General features: G+C 38.1%; 1 protein-coding gene across 1 annotated transcript in view; it reads left to right on the forward strand.

Annotated features, from left to right (window-relative positions):
• The first annotated feature begins 4,490 nt into the window (after positions 1-4,490).
• Positions 4,491-19,824, forward strand: part of RIT2 (Ras like without CAAX 2) — a 354,435-nt gene continuing 339,101 nt past the window's right edge. The window contains exon 1 of the mRNA XM_030335808.1: positions 4,491-4,592. Within this exon, the coding sequence (XP_030191668.1) occupies positions 4,491-4,592 (102 nt within the window). The remainder of the gene's footprint in view (positions 4,593-19,824) is intronic.

The following is a 19,824-nucleotide window of genomic DNA, read 5'->3' on the forward strand; positions in this document are numbered from 1 at the left end:
AAGTACTGAGTAAACAGGATAAACAAGAAATAGTCCTCACCCTATTTGAAAGATGAGGAATTGGGGTGCCTGTGTGGCTCAGTCCGTTAAGTGTCTGAATTCAGCTCAGGTCATATCTCATGGTTTGTGAGTTCGAGCCCTGCATCGGGCTCTGCTGACAGCTTGGAGCTTGGAGCCTGCTTTGGATCCTGTGTCTCTGTCTATCTCTGCCCCTCCCCCTCTCATGCTCTGTCTCTCTCTCTCTCTCAAAAAAAAAAAATAAAAATAAAAACATTAAAAAATATATGGGAAATCAAGTCCCTAGGAGTTGAAAGAACATGCCAAATTCATGCTACAGTTGTGGCAGAGTCACATCTGGAACACAGTTCTCCTGACCCCCACGAAGCTGCTTTTACTCCATAACCAAGTTTTTATACAGGGTATTATATATAAAAATTGGACCTATTATGCAATTAATCTGGTATAAATTAGGCACATTCTAGTCTCCATCGCTCTTTGTTCCACTGCCTACCATCCCTTCCCCTCCCTCAAAACAGAAAATTATAAAATCTCACAGCTATGGCTTAAGAGTTTAGTGGAGTCTAAACAATCCTCGTAGCTGTTTTAAACATTTTCCTTTCCCTGTCTCTGTAGTTTTATAATACAAAGGCTTTTCCTCCGTGACAGAGCATGGCAAGTATCTGCTTTCTTCCTCTGCATTCGCATCTGGTTCTTCCAGTTCAGACTCAAATTATTCAGCAAGTCTCATCCAATAATAATGTGATCTTACTTTCCAAGATACATTCTTTTCCTATTCTGTTTTATGATCTGAATTGAGGGTAAAATAATTTGAGGGGAGTGGGTCATTTATTCCTTGAGGTCAGATGAGGCATCTGAGGCAAAGAGGTACTGATTTGTCCAAGAGTACACAGAAGTAAGTAAGAAATAGGGGGCTTAGTCAGTTAAGTGTCTGACTCTTGATTTTGGCTCAGGTCATGATCTCGCAATTCCTGAATTGAAGCCCCTCATCGGGCTCCACTCTGACAGCCGGAGCCTGCTTGGGATTCTCTCTCTCTGCCCTTTCCTGCTTGCTCGCTCTCTCTCAAAATAAATAAACTTAAAAGAAAAATAAAAAAAAAAGAAATAGGAGAGTAACTCATGTTTCTAACTCAAAATTGTTTTCTATCAGATTTTGTGAGAAAAGTAGAGAAAGTATCCGAACATCAGATGAGGTCTACATGGTCTTCTTTACTCCCTGGGATACATTTTGGAATTACCTTGGTAAAATTTTGTGTGAAATTTTGTCAAGGGTGAAATTCATATGAAATATTTTGCAAGTGACTGGGAAGAGACAGGGTGATATCCCTCTCTGCTATTGCAGACATGACCCCTGGACTCCAGGAACTCACTATCTCATGGGGGGAAATATGTTGCATACCACAAAGTGATAAGTTTATATCAGGCCTGTGACATAAGAACTGTGGGAGCTCAGGGTAAGCGGTGGCTAAATCTGCATGCAAAGGCTAAGAAGGAATCTCAGCAGAGAGGATACTTGAATTGAGTGTTAAGTGATGAGCAAGATTTCTTGAAGTTGAGAAGGAAAAGTACAGACAGCGTGGGGTATGGAGAGGAAGATAATTTAATGGGAACAGGGCATACAAAGAAAAAAAGCAATGTGAAGACTATCACTTTTCATGGAGGGGTCTTGATAATTTGGTGTCTATGGGAGCATTTGGAAAAATCTCCCCGAGTTATGCTTTAAAACTCTCTTAGAGAACTGTGAAAAGTAAAACCAAACAAAGCAAATAAGGTGAAAACATAAAAAGTATTAGGGAACTCAGAATTTATTAGAATGCATCTATTGTGAATTTTTTGTAAAGAGGAAACTCATTTATAAAATAGGCAATCATACTCTGCCCCACATTCTTCTGCAATTTGTCTCTTTTATACATTGAGTTTTGTGAAGCAGGATTTTATCAAATGAGAGCAGTAACAATATTTTCTGAGGTAAACAGAAAGCAGCACAAAACCAATTCCTTCAACCGCAATGAATTGGTATAAGCAGGTAGAAAATCGAGCCTTTATCTGATGAATTAAATCAAGGCAAACAACCAAGTGCATCACCCATGTCCCTAAGGCTCTGTGTTTTACCTCATTAGCAGAACTTTGGATCTGACAAAGCTGAATAATTGTCACATCATGACCACGTGTTATTTGAACCCTCTGGAATGCAAAGGCAAAGAAAAATAAACAAGGGAAAAATGAAAGGATTTCAAGACTCAGAGGCCCTCCGTTCTCACCCTTCATTGTCACCACCCTAATTATACTGCACATCATCAGTCACTGTAATCCTGTCAGCAAGCATTGGCCAAGAGGTCCAAGTAAGGCTAGTAGAAAAGTAAATTGGTATCTACTTGCTCAAATAATGATTGAAAGTGTAATTTAGGTAAAAGGTGTTGACGAACAATATTTCCAAGATTATATGCACTCTATAGATTTTAAACTGATAGAAGAGACTTAGTACCTTCCTGTGTCTTTATCAGAAAAAGGACCTGGAGATGAATGAACTTGTATTGACCCCTGGCTATCCATCTGCTGGTGGGCTTCTTACATTTACACATTCACTTTGGAGCCCCAGGGGCCAATGACCTATTGCATTCATCCGACCCCATTCGCTCCTCACCTTGATCTTGTGAAGTAGATGTTAGTGTGTGCACTTTATACATGAGAAAACTGAGGCTCACAGAAAAAGTAATGTGCCCAGAAACACAGAGATATGAAATGATGAGCCCAAGGCACCCACACATACATATATCTGTTAAGTACTTATTTTCATTTTCCCACCCTGAGAGTTTTTGTTTTATTTCTTGAGGAGATGATGCAGTGAATGTGAGTCCTGATTTCAACTGAATCTTCACAGTTATATTTCAGACAGACAAAATCATATATACCAAAGTATGTGGCAAATTTTCATTTTCTACAGAAACAACAAAGACTGCCCTTGTTAGGTACAGTCGGGGGAAGCATGGGAAGTTCTGACCAACAAGATGTAGGCGCTGATGATATTTCACATCCTGGTCTATTCAGGGGCCTGGACAAAATCAAGTAACTCAGTAATAAGAAACTATTAAAAGCTGGGATCATGTTAATTAAGGAAGTAAATGAGTAATTGATGTATCAGGTGGATTTTTGTAATCTCTTAGGTGCTGATCTGTCTTAGGGAGAATGTTTTCTCTATACGTGTATATTACAAGAGTAATTGAAAGTAACTCTAGGTCACAAATGGGAAATAACCTTCTTTGTTCATTTATTTAATAAGAATAGATGGTGTGTGTGTGTATGTGCATGTCTGTGCACATGTATATGTATCTGTGTGTGTGTCTGTGTGTGCATATCTGTGTATGTCGGTATATCTGTGTACATCTGTGTGTGCATGTGTGCAAGTGTGTGTATCTGCATGTGTGTCTTATGTGCTTGCATATCTTTGTGTGTGTGTGTGCATGTGTGTGTATTTGTGTGTCTGTGTATCTGTGTCTGGCATGTATGTATATCTGTATGTGTCTGCGTGCATGTGTGTGTATCTGTGTGTGTCTATGTGTGTCTTGCATGTGTGCATGTCTGTGTGAGTCTTGCACGTGTGTGTGTGCATGTGTGTGTGTGTATCTGTGTACATCGGTGTGTGTCTGTGTGCCTACACCTGCGAAAGGCCTTGAACTATTAGCAGGAATTACAACCCCCACCCTGTCTAGTGGGGTGAAAGAGGTGAACTGTAGTGCAACGGGAGAGGTGCAAAGGGAGAGATGTACTAGTGGTATTTTGAAAACAATGTACTTTGTGTGTCAGGAAGTTAGAAGAACTTCCCATAGGTGGCTCACTTGCTCAGCTACAGCGCTGGAACCAGAAGCCTCATGACCTCTTGGCTTCTTGGATGATGGACTTTTCCATTGAATCATGCTGCCTTTTGTAAACCAGCATAAAATCTGCTTCTCTTAACTGAAGTTTGGGCTGCTGATGGTGACTGGTGGGTGTGTGTGTGTGTGTGTGTGTGTGTGTGTGTGTCTTTGCGCTGCAATGGCAACATGAATGTATGTACACTGATGGAGGGCAGTCCTCTGCATTGCTTATAAGAATGTCTGAAACTCTCTTATCACTGAATTTGGCTGTTATTTACAAGGCCCAGCAATGTTCTCAACTCAGTCACTTGGGTTTTGTTCATAAATGTCAGCCCTCTGACAACCATCACCGAGCAGTGCCATCTGCTCTTCTGGTTCATCAGCAGGCACCAGCTAAGTGTCCCTACTGCCAACTGTGCCAGGTAATGCCTCCTGCCCTTTCCGCCTGCCATGACCCTGCTCTGCCAACACCACCACATCGGCATTGGAACGTGACCTGCTCGAGCCTCCACACTCGCAGGTCCCTGAGCATCCTGCCGCGGCCAAGTGTCCCGGAGAGATAGTAGTCTGTGCCAGATTCTCCCTGGAGTGTGCGTGAAGCATGGAGTATGCGGGAGGATGTGGGAGGAAGCTGAAGATGTAGTATTGAGAAGGGAATCAGAGGATGCACAAGGTTTAGAATCCCAGGAAAAAAAGTTTTACTTGAACTGGAATAAGACTGTATAGAAAATTGGTGGTCTCACAATAAGACACCAGATGAGGATTTTTAACTCATTAGGTAAGTTTTGTGGTAGGGGGAGGTCTTTGTTCAGAAGACTGCTTGTACAGGGAGGCATTGTTTGGGTGTTTGAGTAGTTATGTATTGAATAGATAAGGAAACCTTAGATGATTTATCACTCCGAAGTTTCTCTTAACATGCTTTAAAATGAGAAACAGGGGTGCCTGGGTGGATCAGTCGGTTGAGCATCTGACTCTTGATTTCAGCTCAGGTCAGGATCCTAGGGTCATGGGATCGAGCCCCATGTGCTGAGTGTAGAGCCTGCTTAAGATTCTCTCTCTCTCTCTCTCTCTCTCTCTCTCTCTCTCTCTCTGTCTCTGTGTGTGTGTGTGTGTGTGTGTGTGTGTGTCCCTCCGCCCCTCTATCCGGCTCATACACTCTGTCTCTCCGTCTCTAAAATAAATAAATAAATAAATAAATAAATAAATAAATAAATAAATAAAATTAGAAACAAACATGTCAGCATATGCCCATGCTTAAGCCTCTGTGTACCCACAAGGAGGGATGATTTCTGTTCTGTCCAAACTATTGCTCTTTCAACTTCTTGGCCCAGGGAAGGTAAGAGCCCGTATTTCTGAGTCTTCAATGGGCCCAACTCTGTTGTAAGTGCTTTCTGTACATTAATTCATGGAATCCTCACAAAACACTGCCGTGTAGCTGTGGTGATTATCCTTAGCTGACAGAAGACAAAAGTGAGGCTCGTGGAGGGACTGGAGGAGGGGGCCTGCAGGAGTCAGCCTCTGCCAGATCCAAGCTCTGAAACATTGTACACTAGACCACTCACCATCCATGCTCTTGATCTGCCCTTCATCTGCAGTCTGAGGCCTCAGCATAGAAATCAGAACAGAACAATGTGAACTTCAGGTTTGAGCATGCAGAAACCCAGATTTTATGTTTTCTCATCTCTAGATAGGGATATTAACTTTACTGACTGCAATGACTCATGCTTGGGTATTTATAACAAAACCTGGCACGTCGTAAGTGCTAAATAGCGCATATAACATGAATGGACAATTTTTTTAAACTATTTGTCTTTAATAGCATCTGACCTTGCATGGACCAAGCAAGCCCTTTGACTCTCCATTTTCCCCATTCTAAAAAAAAATGGTGTTATTTATAATTACCTCAAAGAGTTGCTACATAGATGATATTAGAAAATATTAAATAGGGGTGCCTGGGTGGCTCAGTCAGTCAGTTGTGTCCAACTTCGGCTCAGGTCATGATCTCACAGATTGTGAGTTCAAGCCTCGCGTCAGGCTCTGTGCTGACAGCTCAGAGCCTGGAACCTGCTTTAGATTCTGTGTCTCCCTCTCTCTCTGTCCCTCCCCTGCTCGCTCGCTCTCTCTCTCTCTCTCTCTCTCTCTCAAAAATAAAAAAAAATAAAAAAAACATTTTAAAAATGCTTTAAAAAATAAAATATTAAATAAAAATGTGAAGTATAGTGCCCAAGAAATTCCATTCTTATTAAACTTGTTACTTGCTGTCCTCCCTCCCTTCCTCCCTTTCACCTTCCCTTCCTTCCCTCCTTCCTATCTCCACACCTCCACCTAAGGCAGTTTATCTCAGTAGGGTGAGGGAGAGTGATGGAAGATCTTTCAATGTGTTACAGGAAAATGCAATTTGGGTTGAATATTGTAAATGTGTCATTGTATATCCACTTGCTCTCTGCCTGCTCTTGCTCTCTATGTCCTTATATTGATTAGATTCAGCTTTAGTCTCTTGAGTAGTAATTTCGGTGACAATAATAATGGTGGTTTGCTAGTTACCCTAGTAAACAATCCCTTTATTCATCCTAATTGACCCATCACACACACACACACACACACACACACACACACACACACACCATTGCCTTGTAGGGAAAGGATTTGAGGATTTGAGGACAATTGCCTGCCTGCTACAATAACTAAAAAGGGTCTGCTTGTAAGGGCTATTGTTTATAAAAGAGCATGCCTGTGCCTAAATTTGGACTGAAATGAATTTTTCTGATACATGTGTTTTAATAAATTTTGAATAATAATATGTTCCTTTTGTTCTCCATAGTAGCAGCATTGCTACATTGAAATGGAGAGTCCTATTTAATGGTTGCAGGAACAGCTAATAATAAGCTACACATATAGATTTTTTTAAATGGAAAAAATCAGACTCTTTATTTAGAAGCGCAAGGGGCACATCTGTTATTTGAAATTGAATTGTACTTTAACTAATTGGTCTCCTCCCATCATTTTTTAACCCACCACATCCCGTTGCTTTTGCTCCCCATATCACCATCAGGACAACTGTCTGAGATTCTGTTTTGCTTCTTTCTTCTCCTTCTCAGATGTCATCTGTGGCTTGCCCATTGCCAACAGGCTGACATCCAAAGCCCACAGGATTCCCGATGTCTGAGACCATGTGGGACTATCCATCAACTAATCATCAAGGAGGCATCCCCAAGGCTGGACACATAGGGAGAGTTGTACTGGATGGCAGAGAGGAATCAATCTGGATAGGGCAGAAATTTGGGAACCACAGAATAGAAACAAATGTTAGAAACCAGGAGGGGTCAGTGATGGGTTGAAATGGAGTCAAGAATACTGTGCTAATGGAATCAGATGAAGTATAAGCCAGGTACTCAGATCCAGAACTGAGGTTACAAAGGCCAGGGTGCTGCAGAAATGTTATTTTATGTTGGCCCTGGTATGATATGATTTGTTGCACTGTATCTCTCATTTCTGTCTCAGTCTCTCTGTCTCTGTCTTTCCCCCTCCCTCTGTGTGAGCTATGCCCTGATCTAAAAAGATCCATGAGACTACCAGAATGATCTGTCTTCTAGACAAATTATTCTACTTTTAGTCCTTCAAATCCTTGAGGCTTCTTGCCTATAGTATTCACATAATTATCCCAACATGAGTTCTCTTTTCCTTTCTCTCAATTTATCCAGTTTTGTATTTCCTTCCAGATTCTGCACAAGTATTTTCTTCTCCTTAATATCTTCCCGGTCTACTCTAGTCTAACATTTGTCCTCTTACACTTAAAATTCTTTCTGACTGTTCATTTCACAACTGTTCACAATTATACAGATTCTTCTAGTATCTGGTTTGTGGTCTTAAAATGTTACTTAAATCGTTCATTTTTATGTAACTTGCAGCCTTTTTATACTTCCCATCTTGAATGCAAATTCCTGCAGGATAGGAAATAGATTTTATATTGTCTTTTCTCTCCCATGAAATGCATGGTAGTAAATTCTCAAAAAATATTTATAAATTCAATTCCCCCCTCTCATCTTTGAGAAAGGACAGGGAGTAAGACACCACACTTATGTAGTGAAATAAAACTAAGCAATATTCTAAAATTCTGTAATACAAAGACCCATGAATCTAAGAGAAAGAAATTGGAACCAGTAGAAGTATAGCAGGTATGTGAGTGTGGAGGAGGCTATGGCTTGGGAGGAACCTAGGCTCAGACTAGCATGAATACTTTTTGGTGGCAATGGATTTGAAGATGAATAATTCCACTCGATGTACGGGATGCTCCATAACATTAAGAGGTCAAAGTAAGGTTGTGGATCAAAATTTGGCAGATAGGCAAGAATAAGTAAGATGCACATGCCATGTTGTAAGAAGGGATTATGTGCCAGACAGATACTGTAGAATCGGAATGGTACACATTCCTCGAAAGCCGCGAGACTGGGATATCTGACAGCTGAGACACTGATAATAACTCATTTTATTTACCAAACCATTTTCCCCTGGACACCAGGAGGAAGGGGGGATGGAAGAAAAGCATTTTATGAAATGTTCTGGAAAAACCTTAGTAAATAGCCTGTAGAACTTTGCTTACTCCTGTATTTTTTTAGTTCAAAATGCTTACGAACATCTCTATGAAAAATTATTTCTTGATTAATACTGAGAAAAACTGAGTTAGATTGTGATTATAACTCTGAATTCTAAAGCAACCACAAGTTTCCACATAATTTTCCTTGTGAGGGTGAAAACCATCCTGGGTCATGATTTAATTTTGCCAATGTCTATTCTAAAATGAAGGGAAAAGAGGAACCCCTGAGAATAGCAGACAATCACAGGACCAGATTATAATCAAGGTAGTACACTTTCCTTCTGATTTTAGGAAGCTCTAAAATCAAAAAGGCAAGATCCACTTCATAGGTAAAATGGTTGCTACTATTAAAATAATAAAATTTTCTGTGCTAGTATTAGGAGCTTTTTCTTCCTTTTGTTTACCTACTCACTCCACTCTATGTGCTTGGTTACAATGAAAGAGCTTAAGCAATTTAATATCAGCTTTCATAATTTCTTTAGGCCCACGCCACAAACACCTTTCATATTTTTCTGTCCTTTGACAATGTATCTCCCACTTACTTCATTCATCACACAAAAGCAAATGGAAAACATTTTTACAGAGAATACTCTGCTATGACAAGCACACCAGTTATCTGCCTCTCTGAACTTATTTGCATTTTCCTGGGTATAATTCTGAGACAGCCCAGCATGTCTGAAACAGTCTGGACTTTGAAGATGAATAGACTTGCATTGAAATTCAGTTCTGCTACTTATAAGGTGAGTGACTTTGCTGGCTCTTTTTTCTTCTTCTTCCTGATCTCTTCATGTTGAGGATCCAGGGTTTATTCCTTGAAACTTACCTCATCTTTAAGTTCTTAGAATATTTCATCCAGCCCCATGGCTGTACTTATATATCTTTGTATCTTTAGATGAAATGAAATTTGACTTATGTGTAGATTAAAACCAGAAGGAGACATCATTAAAATGACCAAAGTGAGAGACAACAATACCAAATGGAGACGAGGATGTAATAGGAGTATAAATTAGTACAACCACTGTGGAAAATGATTTGGCCCTATGTATTAAGCTGAAGAAATGCATAAGTTGATTGTATGATCTAGCAATTCTATTCCTAGCTATAAATACCCAACAGAAACTTACACATGTGTGGGCCAAGAGGCATTGCCAGAGTGTTTATAGTAGTATTATTCCTAATATTAAATTAGGAATAATAATTAAAGTATGTATATGTATGTATGTCTCAAATTAAAAGTATATATATATATATATATATATATATATATATATATCTCACAAAAGAAGGAAATAAATAAAATATGGGTTTATTTTAACACTATAAAATTTGGATGTTAGCCACCTATTGAGGGAGGGAGTTGGGGACTCGAGTTCAGGAAATGTTCTTGTTTCCGAATAGGTAGTGGTAGCAGGAGTGTTCTCTTTGTGATCAACCAGAGAATTGTAAAATTTTCTCTCATGCACATTCTTAAAGTAAACTAAATTCCACACAAAAAAAGTTTATGAAGTTCTAAAACATTATATCTCCATTGCAGACTTCCTTCCTGAACTCCGGTTAGGTATTCAACTCTCTCTACTTGACATCTCCAGTTAAATAGCTAATAGCAATTTCAAACTAACTTTTTTTTTTTCAACGTTTTATTTTATTTTTGGGACAGAGAGAGACACAGCATGAACGGGGGAGGGGCAGAGAGAGAGGGAGACACAGAATTGGAAACAGGCTCCAGGCTCTGAGCCATCAGCCCAGAGCCCGACGCGGGGCTCGAACTCACGGACCGCGAGATCGTGACCTGGCTGAAGTCGGACGCTTAACCGACTGCGCCACCCAGGCGCCCCTCAAACTAACTTTTTTTATTGAAAATCTTGCCGACTTATAACACTTTCTCATAATATCCTTTTCTCGGGTCCACATTTTTTCTTAATATACCAACATATTATTTTCTGACTTAATTGTTTATTATGCTATTGGTTATTGTTGACTTTCCCCAACTAGAATGTCTTTGTTCTCTCAAGTTTCCAGTGCATAAACGAAATAAAATTACCTAAACTTGAGAAGCTTCCATTTCTTTATCTCTAGAGCATGAATAATAACACCACGCTTGCCAGTGCGTTGTAAGATTCAAGGTAGTAGCAGTGAAGATGAGAAGTAATAAGATTCTGGGTAGGTTTTGAAAGAAATGCCAAAAAAGAAAGCAAAGGATTTACGAGATAGGAAAGAGTTGTTGGCCCAAGCAAGTAGAAGGATAGTTTTGCCATTGACTGAAATAGGATTGTATATATAAAGTTCTTGGCACTAAAAAACCCAGAAACTTATCCTCTTAATCTTATGTAGCTAAAGAGAACATACATAGCTCTTAACATTGTAAAGAGACACAACATAGACCCATTTTATAATCGCTAAATGCTTATTATCCAGTTGGGTTTGAGACTTTTTCAAACAGAGCTTATACTGCAGTTGTGAAATGAAGATTAAATCCAAATAAAGCAGTACCATACTTAGAGTAGGCGTTTGATAAATATTTGAAATTTTTCTTTATATTAATAAAATGGCTCATACTTGATGTGAAGAAGAAAGGGAAACATTAATAGGTATATAAGATAAATGTAGAAATTTATATTTACCCATTCTAGAGGAAAGAGTAAACAAAACTTATGTGTAGATCAGAGTAATCTTGGAAATCTCCATTAAGGATATTTTGAACCAAACTATTCGTGCATTTAATATGCGGCTTCTAAGTATTGAACTCTTGCTTTCTAGACATTCCTCTCAGTACTTAGAAACACAGCACTGAATTACCTTTTATCCACCTTCACAAAAACTGGCATAATGGTAAAGAGAGACAGGGAAAATTGCCATCACCAAAGCTTTAAAGCTGATACTGTTGGTGTTCACTTTCCTGCTTATCTTTTCCACATAAATGTGCCTTATGTGATTTAGACAGAGGCAAAAATCAGAAATCTCCATCCCCTGCTGTCCTTATTTGATCCTTTCTCATCAGTCTTTGCCAATAGCATGGAGGTTTCTCCCATGTGCACAGTCCAGATGTTACCTTCTATTCTTGCTTTTTCACCTTCTCTATTTCATCCTAAACACCCATGTGACGGTTCACTCATCCAAGGCTGGGTTTGTTTTGTACAGTGTGCTTAAAGAGCACAGTTTTGAGAGCCTGTTTCCAACATTCAAATGCTGGTTCATTCACTTAGTCTTGGTGTGATCTTGGGGATATTGCTCAGCATGTCTGTATCTCAGCTTCCTTCACAGTCAAATAAGGATGATGACACACTGGTCTTGCAATGAATTTATGAGAATAAAGTGCTTAGAACAGTACCTGGCACTTCTACAGAAGTGCTAGCAACTGCTGTTATTGCTGTTGCATTGTCACTATTATTATTATGTCTTTCCAAGAATGTTATTCAGTCTTATTCAGTCTGAAGACTAGGTTTTCTGCATTTTGTCCAATGCTGAGACGACTTCCCTTTCCCCTTATTCTCAGAAGAGCATTTTTAATTTACTTCCCTACCTACAACAACCGCTATCTGGGGCCTAGCGTAAAAATATTTATGTAGCTCTGAGCAAATGGGCAGCAGTGATGGGGAGCCAAGGCCAGTTTTTCTAATTAGTTTCTAGGGAATTAGGTGGCTCATGATTCCTAAGCCTCCAGTCTTTCTCAGAAAGGATGAGACATGTTTCTGCCCTTTTTGAAAACTCTGTTTGACCATAAAAGGTCCCTACATGGAATCATCTTGAACACTCAGAGAACTTTCTAATACTTTTTCCAACACTGTAAGACTTGGTCTAGTGTGTTAAGTGACAAACCTCACATGCAATGAGATTTTAGAAACAAATGAATTCAAAGGAGAATTAGAGAAGCCAGGATAGTTTCAGTAGTTTGGTTCAGTTTGAGCTTATCATGGAAGGTCACAGCTTTTACATCTCTCTGGGTTGCTTTCCATCACTCCTGGCATGTGCAATTATTTTTAATTTTCAAATTTTATAGCTAGCACTTGAGCTACACCAGCTAATCCCTATCTAAGTAATAAGGTCCTCTGCTTCCACCTTTATTGATTAATTATCTGTTGGAGTTTTTAATATCCATTTGTGTTTAATTTGCTGATATTAAAAATGCCTCATTCCTGAAAGTGATGAATTGTCTTCCAAAGGATAGGGCTCTGATTTTGATTTATGTAATATTGAGTTCACTGGAGTCTAGCTGGAGGCCTGCCATGGGAGATCATTGTAATAAACAGCCCAATAAGGGACACTCTTCAGGTCTTTGAGAACTTCCCTACTGCCTGGTGGATAAACTTGTTTTGTTTTGTTATGCAGACTTCTATGTAGATCATTTAGCACCAACTTCCAGTAAGATGCTCTCAGTGTGGACTACTGTTTCCTTGCACAAATGGTTTGTTTCAGTCCGTGGGACCCAACTGTCTCCTAAATAAACCTTATGCATACCTACCTAATTTTGGCATGAGTAGTCCTACTCAATGACCATCCAGTTTCAATGACCTTATGAAATTTTCTCTGCCTTTTTAAATTTCATTTGTTCTTGGAGAACCAGGAGGTGAACATCCAAACCTACTGTAATTTATTCTTCCTTCCAATATTTCTAGCTTTACTTTATACTGTTCATTTAAAACTTAACATATTCTAGGGGCGCCTGGGTGGCGCAGTCGGTTAAGCGTCCGACTTCAGCCAGGTCACGATCTCGCGGTCCGTGAGTTCGAGCCCCGCGTCGGGCTCTGGGCTGATGGCTCAGAGCCTGGAGCCTGTTTCCGATTCTGTGTCTCCCTCTCTCTCTGCCCCTCGCCCGTTCATGCTCTGTCTCTCTCTGTCCCAAAAATAAATAAACGTTGAAAAAAAAATAAATAAAACTTAACATATTCTAATACATATATTTAACTTTCTCTGTGTATATACTATGTATTCACTATACTAAAAATTCCTTACTTTAAATCCAGTTTAATATGCTCTATGCCAATAGTTCTTTTCTTTTTTTTTAAAGTTTATTTATTTATTTTGAGAAAGAGAGAGCAGGGGAAGGGTGGAGAGAGAAAGGGAGAGATAGAATCCAAAGCAGGCTCTGCACTGTCAGTGCGAAGCTGAAGGCGATGCTCAGTCTCACAAACTGTGAGATCATGACCTGAGCAGAAATCCACAGTCAGACACTCAACCAACTGAGTCACCCAGGTGCCCCATATGCTAATAGCTCTTCAAGTGTGATTCCCTGATCCTTAGCCTCTGCAGTATAAGGGTATTTGTTAGAAACGCAAAGTCTTGGGGCTCTTGGGTGGCTCATTCAGTTGAACGTCCAACTCTTGCTTTTGGCTCAGGTCATGATCCCAGGGGCCAGGGACTGAGTTCCACACTGGGCTCTGTGCAGAGCACAGAGCCTGCTTGGGATTCTTTCTCTCTCTCTCTCTCTTTCTCTCTCTCTCTCTCTCCCTCTGTCCCTACCCCCTCCCCTGCTCATGCTCGCTCTATAAAATAATAAGTAAAATAAAAATAAAATAAAATAAAATAAAATAAAATAAAATAAAATAAAATAAAATAAAATAAAATAAAATAGAAATACAAATTTTCTCCTGTCCCAGGAATACAGAATTAGAAGCTCTGAGGTTGGGACCCAGTAATTTGTGTTTTAACAAGGTGTTTGGATATTACTGATGTAAAGTCAAGTGTGAACACCAAACTTTTCCTTAAACTTGGTTGCACATCGGAATCACCTGGGAGGTTTTTTAAAATACTCACACCTGGGTACCATTACCAGCGAATTGGATTTTACTTGGTCTGGGGTGCATCCTGGGCATTGAGATGTTTTCAAAGCTCCACATATGATTGTATTTAGGAATCAGTATTCTGTATCACACTTCTTTTTCCTATTTCTTCCTGATTCAGTCTTGGTAGGTTTTGTGTTTCTAGGAATATCCATTTCTTCTAGGTCATCTCATTGGTTGGCATATAATTGTTCAAAGTAGTCTCTTAGGATCCTATGCATTTCTTTAGTATCAGCTATAATGTTACCACACTGCTTTCTTTCTCTCCCAGTATTGCCAAGGCTAAGCATATACTGGACACTCATATATTTGCTAATTAAAATGGGCAGTTTTATTGTTTCATTAAATATATTTAATTACCAAATGAACATGATTTCTAAACCATTTTAGATATTATAGTGTGGCAAAAGAGTGACATAGAAGCAAAAGTATCTCTCCAGCAGTCATCAAAACAGAATACATATATAACATGTTTCCATGCGAGTATGTATCTTTGAATGGAACAAAAATATGAGTATATATTATTGTCACTTGAACAGGAATTTGCCATGTTATGAAATAATCTTTAGAATCCTATAATATGATGATAATGCTTTTATTAAGAATGTGGATTCATTTTTAGGTTAAGGAGGACTGTCCCCTTTCTAAATCTCAAGGGATAGTGTTTAATAACCTGACAGGGGGAGAACATGATCCTTGGCTCAGTTCTGTGAATTACTAATGTGGACCATGACAATTCAAATCAGCCAAATTTTATAGTTCTAGTCAATTTTTTTCTGTGTCTGTTTGGTTGGTGCTTATCTAGGCTGCCTTAATTAGAAAATGCTCTTTCCTATGCCTCCTAACACACCCTAGGTACATACTTGTTGACAAATTGGTGTTTATATTCATTCCTTTGTTTGCTTCCTTCCACCTTTTACTCCAGTGTGAAATGTTCTCCCTGCTCTGGTAGTTCTATTTTTTGAAAATGTTCCCTATAAGAGAGTGTTCCTGATGATTGATACATCTGCATAGTTTTGATTATTATAAATATAGATGTTATGTATAAATATTCACGGTGCCTTGGTAAGTCAGAGTCTCTTAACTGAGAGTTGAGGGAAAAAACATCTCCTAATTTTAAATTCCTAACCTTTGATATGAGAGAGAAAGAAGCAAAGTAGATAATATCCAAATTCCACATATTTTTTTTTCAGAAATAATAATGTTAAATATCTTGTCCAATCAAACTGTCTTGGCAATCGAGTTAAATACTTAGAGTCCACATCTTTGAAGTACTACTCAATTTACCAAATCAGTCAGTGCATGAAGTTATAGTACAGATAAACACATAAATAGGTATTAGAGATATAATTTCACTTATGCCATTTTGGTTTAGATAATATGATTACATTAAATTTTAAATGAAGTTTGCCTTTCTACATGAGCTGGTAGTTTGAATACATTTTCTCCTAAGTAGTAAGTTTTAAATTTATTTGTATATTTGTCTATGTTTTCATACTGGATGTACCATCTCAGCTTTTCTAATTGATGGGAACAACAGCTTATTAATTTATGACTGTTATTTTGTTACTTTTTAATCCCTCATTTCTTGATGCTATCTCTCCATATGCCTTTCCAAATATCTACATTAATTAATTAATTGTGAAGCTTTTATACCAACAGTGCATGCATGTTCTCAACACAGGTTTCCCCAAACATTTCCACGTGAAACTTGCTGTCATTTTCCGTGTCATCAAACCCCTGTTGTCCTGAATGTCATCTTTAGTTCTTCTAATGACATTCAATTCAATCCAAAGTAATTAAAAATCCATAGTGCTATCAAGAACCAGTTAAAGAGAAAATATATTACACATTATATGACCACTGATACCTACACAGTATAGAATGACTGGAAGGCCAGAGGGAGATAAATATAAAGCCAATCTACATGCAGGCCTTTCATATCCAGCTCCAACCAAAATTCTGTAAATACTCAGCCTCTATAATTCCACTGCTATGATAGTCAATGCCATGAAAATATACAATCTCTCAATTTCCCTCCAGCTTTCCTTGATCTTCCATACTCTCCATCAGGCCATACCAGCCACACAGGAGCCTGAGGCAAAATGAAAAAAAAAAAAACCCACTAATAATGACTTTGATAAATTTTTTGCATTAATTTTAAATTTTAAAGTATTGTAGTGAAATTATTTTTTTATTATTGAATTTTTTGGCTCCCCCTAAATTTTGTGCTTGCCTCACCCTATTCCCATCTTGACTTGTAATTTTGCTCCACGTATACATTATTGTCTGTGTAACTCCAAACTTGATAGCTCATCTTGCTCATCAATGTAATGTAAAAATGAAGATTGCATGATGAAAATAACATGGAGTTTTCCAAGAGACAGTGGCAGTAGTGACACTCTGAGGGGCAACTAGACCCCACAATTTGCGTGGCCTTCATAGGTTACCACAGAAGTCCCTGTTTCCGATTTCTCTCCTTAACCAAAGTGCTAGAAGTAATTCATGCAGAAACAAAGTTTTCTTTTCTTTTCTTTTTCACTGAGCTACCACAGAACTGACTTCTTTCAAAATTTCGGTTCTGAAGAAAGCATTGCCTTCTCCATGCTAACAGGTTCCATCACCTGCAAGATATTCACTCTCTATTCTCTTGTTGTGTATTTAAATGTGTCTGCTTCTGAGAAACGCATCTCCCACCAGTCCTCAGTTACTAGAAACAGAGAGGGGGGATCACTACGAGAGCAGGGTCTATAACATTAAATTGTTGGTGGTAATAAACATTTTAAAAAACACATTTCCCTGAGATATAGCCAAAGTAAGTCTGATTTATTGCTACAGAAAATCAGGGAAGCACATTTTCATCTCCTCAATGAAAACCAGTTGTTAGGCTTTGCCATTGTTAGTAGACAGTAAATTACAGCAGACTCTGATGGACTCAGGAAGATGAGCGTTTTTCCTTGATTGACAGTGACACAATGTAATAAGAATTACCACAGTAACCTGCACTCCTTTGGGGCTCACTTCTCTCATTTAAAAAATGAAAGCACTGAATTAGTTTAACTCGAGATGCTTTCTAGCACTTAAAAAAAATTCCCACCTGCTCACAGGATTCCTCAAGAAGTTTCTCTGTTTGACTGAACCTAATAAAATAAGTGTTAGTAGGATTACCCTGTAGTTTCATTCTTTGTTAAAATTATGATATCCATTGTATAGAAATTGTGTAGAAATAATCCCACTTCCATATAAAAATACAGCATGCATTTTCACATGCTTACATTAGCTAATGTTTGGTGATGAAAATCACATCGTTCAAATGGTATCTTTCATTAATGGAAAGATTGAAACTTCCCCTTGCCATTCCACACTGGCCCAACACAAAGGCAAAATAAGCTCTATATCATAAGACCTAAGTTCCAGCCATATTTCCTTGCTTTAATAATACTATATTGTTTGCAGTTATATAACACCATCTTATCTCACAGTCAATTCTCATTTACTTGATAACAAATAACATGTTTGAGCACAAAACATTTCTTGCCCACTGAGCTTCTGTCCTTACAAGTCAATATGAGCTTATATTTGAAGCCTTTATCCTTCCATTTTACGATCACATTGGTTTCTCATCCACAAGTCTAAAATTCTCCCATAATGGCCAGTTAATCTTCAGACTATATTTAAGTTATAGAAACTCAAATGTACACTCCATATTCAGTGTGATCCCATTTGCATGTGGCGAAATAACAAACATTTAATTTTAATTAAATAGATTTCAGACAATAAGAGCACTTTTATACAAAGTATCTCATGGCATCTCATTTAAATCTCATAACATTGTGAGCTGGTCAGGCAGGTATGATTTCTTCATTTTAAGCATGGAGAAATAGGTCTTGGATTGTGGTTCTTGAAAACAGATGGGACTTCGAGTCTCCTAAATCCAAGAGCCCTGATTTGGGGGATTAAGGATTTATATCTCTATGGAGCCCTTACTAAAAAAGCATGTATCTCCTAGGAAGGATAACTGTGTGTGCATCTGAAGACCAAAAACTCTGTTTCTGTGCCCTCTAACAACTTTACAAATGTGGTGGATATCCTGGTAGCTTGGAAAGTAGGCATTTTTTAGAAAATATTATGTTTGCATGTGATTCCATAGATAGAAGAGTTCTGTGACCTGTTCTAACCATAACTATCACTAAAATCATCATGCGGTAATGCATATGGAATGACAAATGATTCAGGATATCAATATTTGGAATTATTTAAATCCTTGGAATTGTTTCATATAGATATATGTTGCTAGTGCTTGGCTCGATGTAGCTAAGATCCAAGGATAAATGGACTCAGAGGTTTTAAATATATTGCTAAAGAAGGAAAGGTTAAATAAAACAGATGATATCTTCTCTTAATTATCACAGGCAGGAATAGAACCACGAGCATTAAGAATCCTAAATAACAGATAATCCAAAGGTCATCTTTGTATTTGGAGCATATAATGTAATTTCTTTGTACCACATCTTCTTCCTGCTATGGAACCGAAAGGCCAATTTTGTTTTAATTTCCGGAGAATGATCCAGTTTAACGTGAAGGACTCAGGGGCACATGTGGCTCCCTGGAAATTGGACTCACAGCCCCAGTCACAAGAGGGGGTCTGAATAAAGATGACCATGAACTACTGCTTATGGCCACATTTACCAGAAGGAAGGAGTTTCCCAGTGGTCCACAGGAAAGATGGCATTATTCAGCATTTTATTTCTTCAGCATCTTTCATACCCTCATTTGTTATATCACCCAGAGCAAATCCACAGTATAAGTGACGAGACAGATGTTTGAATTTTGAGCTAAGTATGTTAGTGAAATTCACTGGTCATGGTGAGAAAAACAAAAACAAAAACAAAAAACAAAGCTTGCCTCTGTCTCAAGATTTGTGTGTACAGTCTGGTCTTTCCTTTGAATTAGTATATGAACATTTTAGGGCACAACAGTTACATTGATTTTTAGTATAGCACAGAGGCTAGTGCCTTGAGCAGAGTAAATATTCCATGTATATATGTTAAAAGAAACAATGAACAAAACATATTCTCTTTATTTACTTTTAAGTTTAGAAGAAAAAACTGGGGACTTGATTTAAAAAGAAAAAAAAAAAACCTACCTGGAGAAGTATAGATTGGCTTTCAGTAAACTTTATTTTCAGTGAAACTTCATTCTATATTTTCCCCCAGTAATCGATAAAAAAACTTTTACAATATCTTTTCCCCACAATTAACACTTTCACATAAGCCTCCAAACTGCCTCTTTCAGGGACAAGTACCATATGGAGAATACCAAGCATATGTTCCAATTGAGTTTCTCTTTGTTGGCTACTATGGATTCAGGTAATTCAGTGTTGCTGTTTGTTAATGATCCAAAGAAAGTGGAATGAGAACTGTGGAAATAACAACAACTATATATGTGTGTATATATATACGTATGTGTGGAACTGTGGAAATAACAATAACTATATATGTGTGTATATATATATATATATACATATATATGTGTATGTATGTATATTTATATATATACATATATATGTATATGTATGTAT

Source organism: Lynx canadensis, chromosome D3 (genome assembly GCF_007474595.2).
Source record: "Lynx canadensis isolate LIC74 chromosome D3, mLynCan4.pri.v2, whole genome shotgun sequence".
NCBI classification, from domain to species: domain Eukaryota; kingdom Metazoa; phylum Chordata; class Mammalia; order Carnivora; family Felidae; genus Lynx; species Lynx canadensis.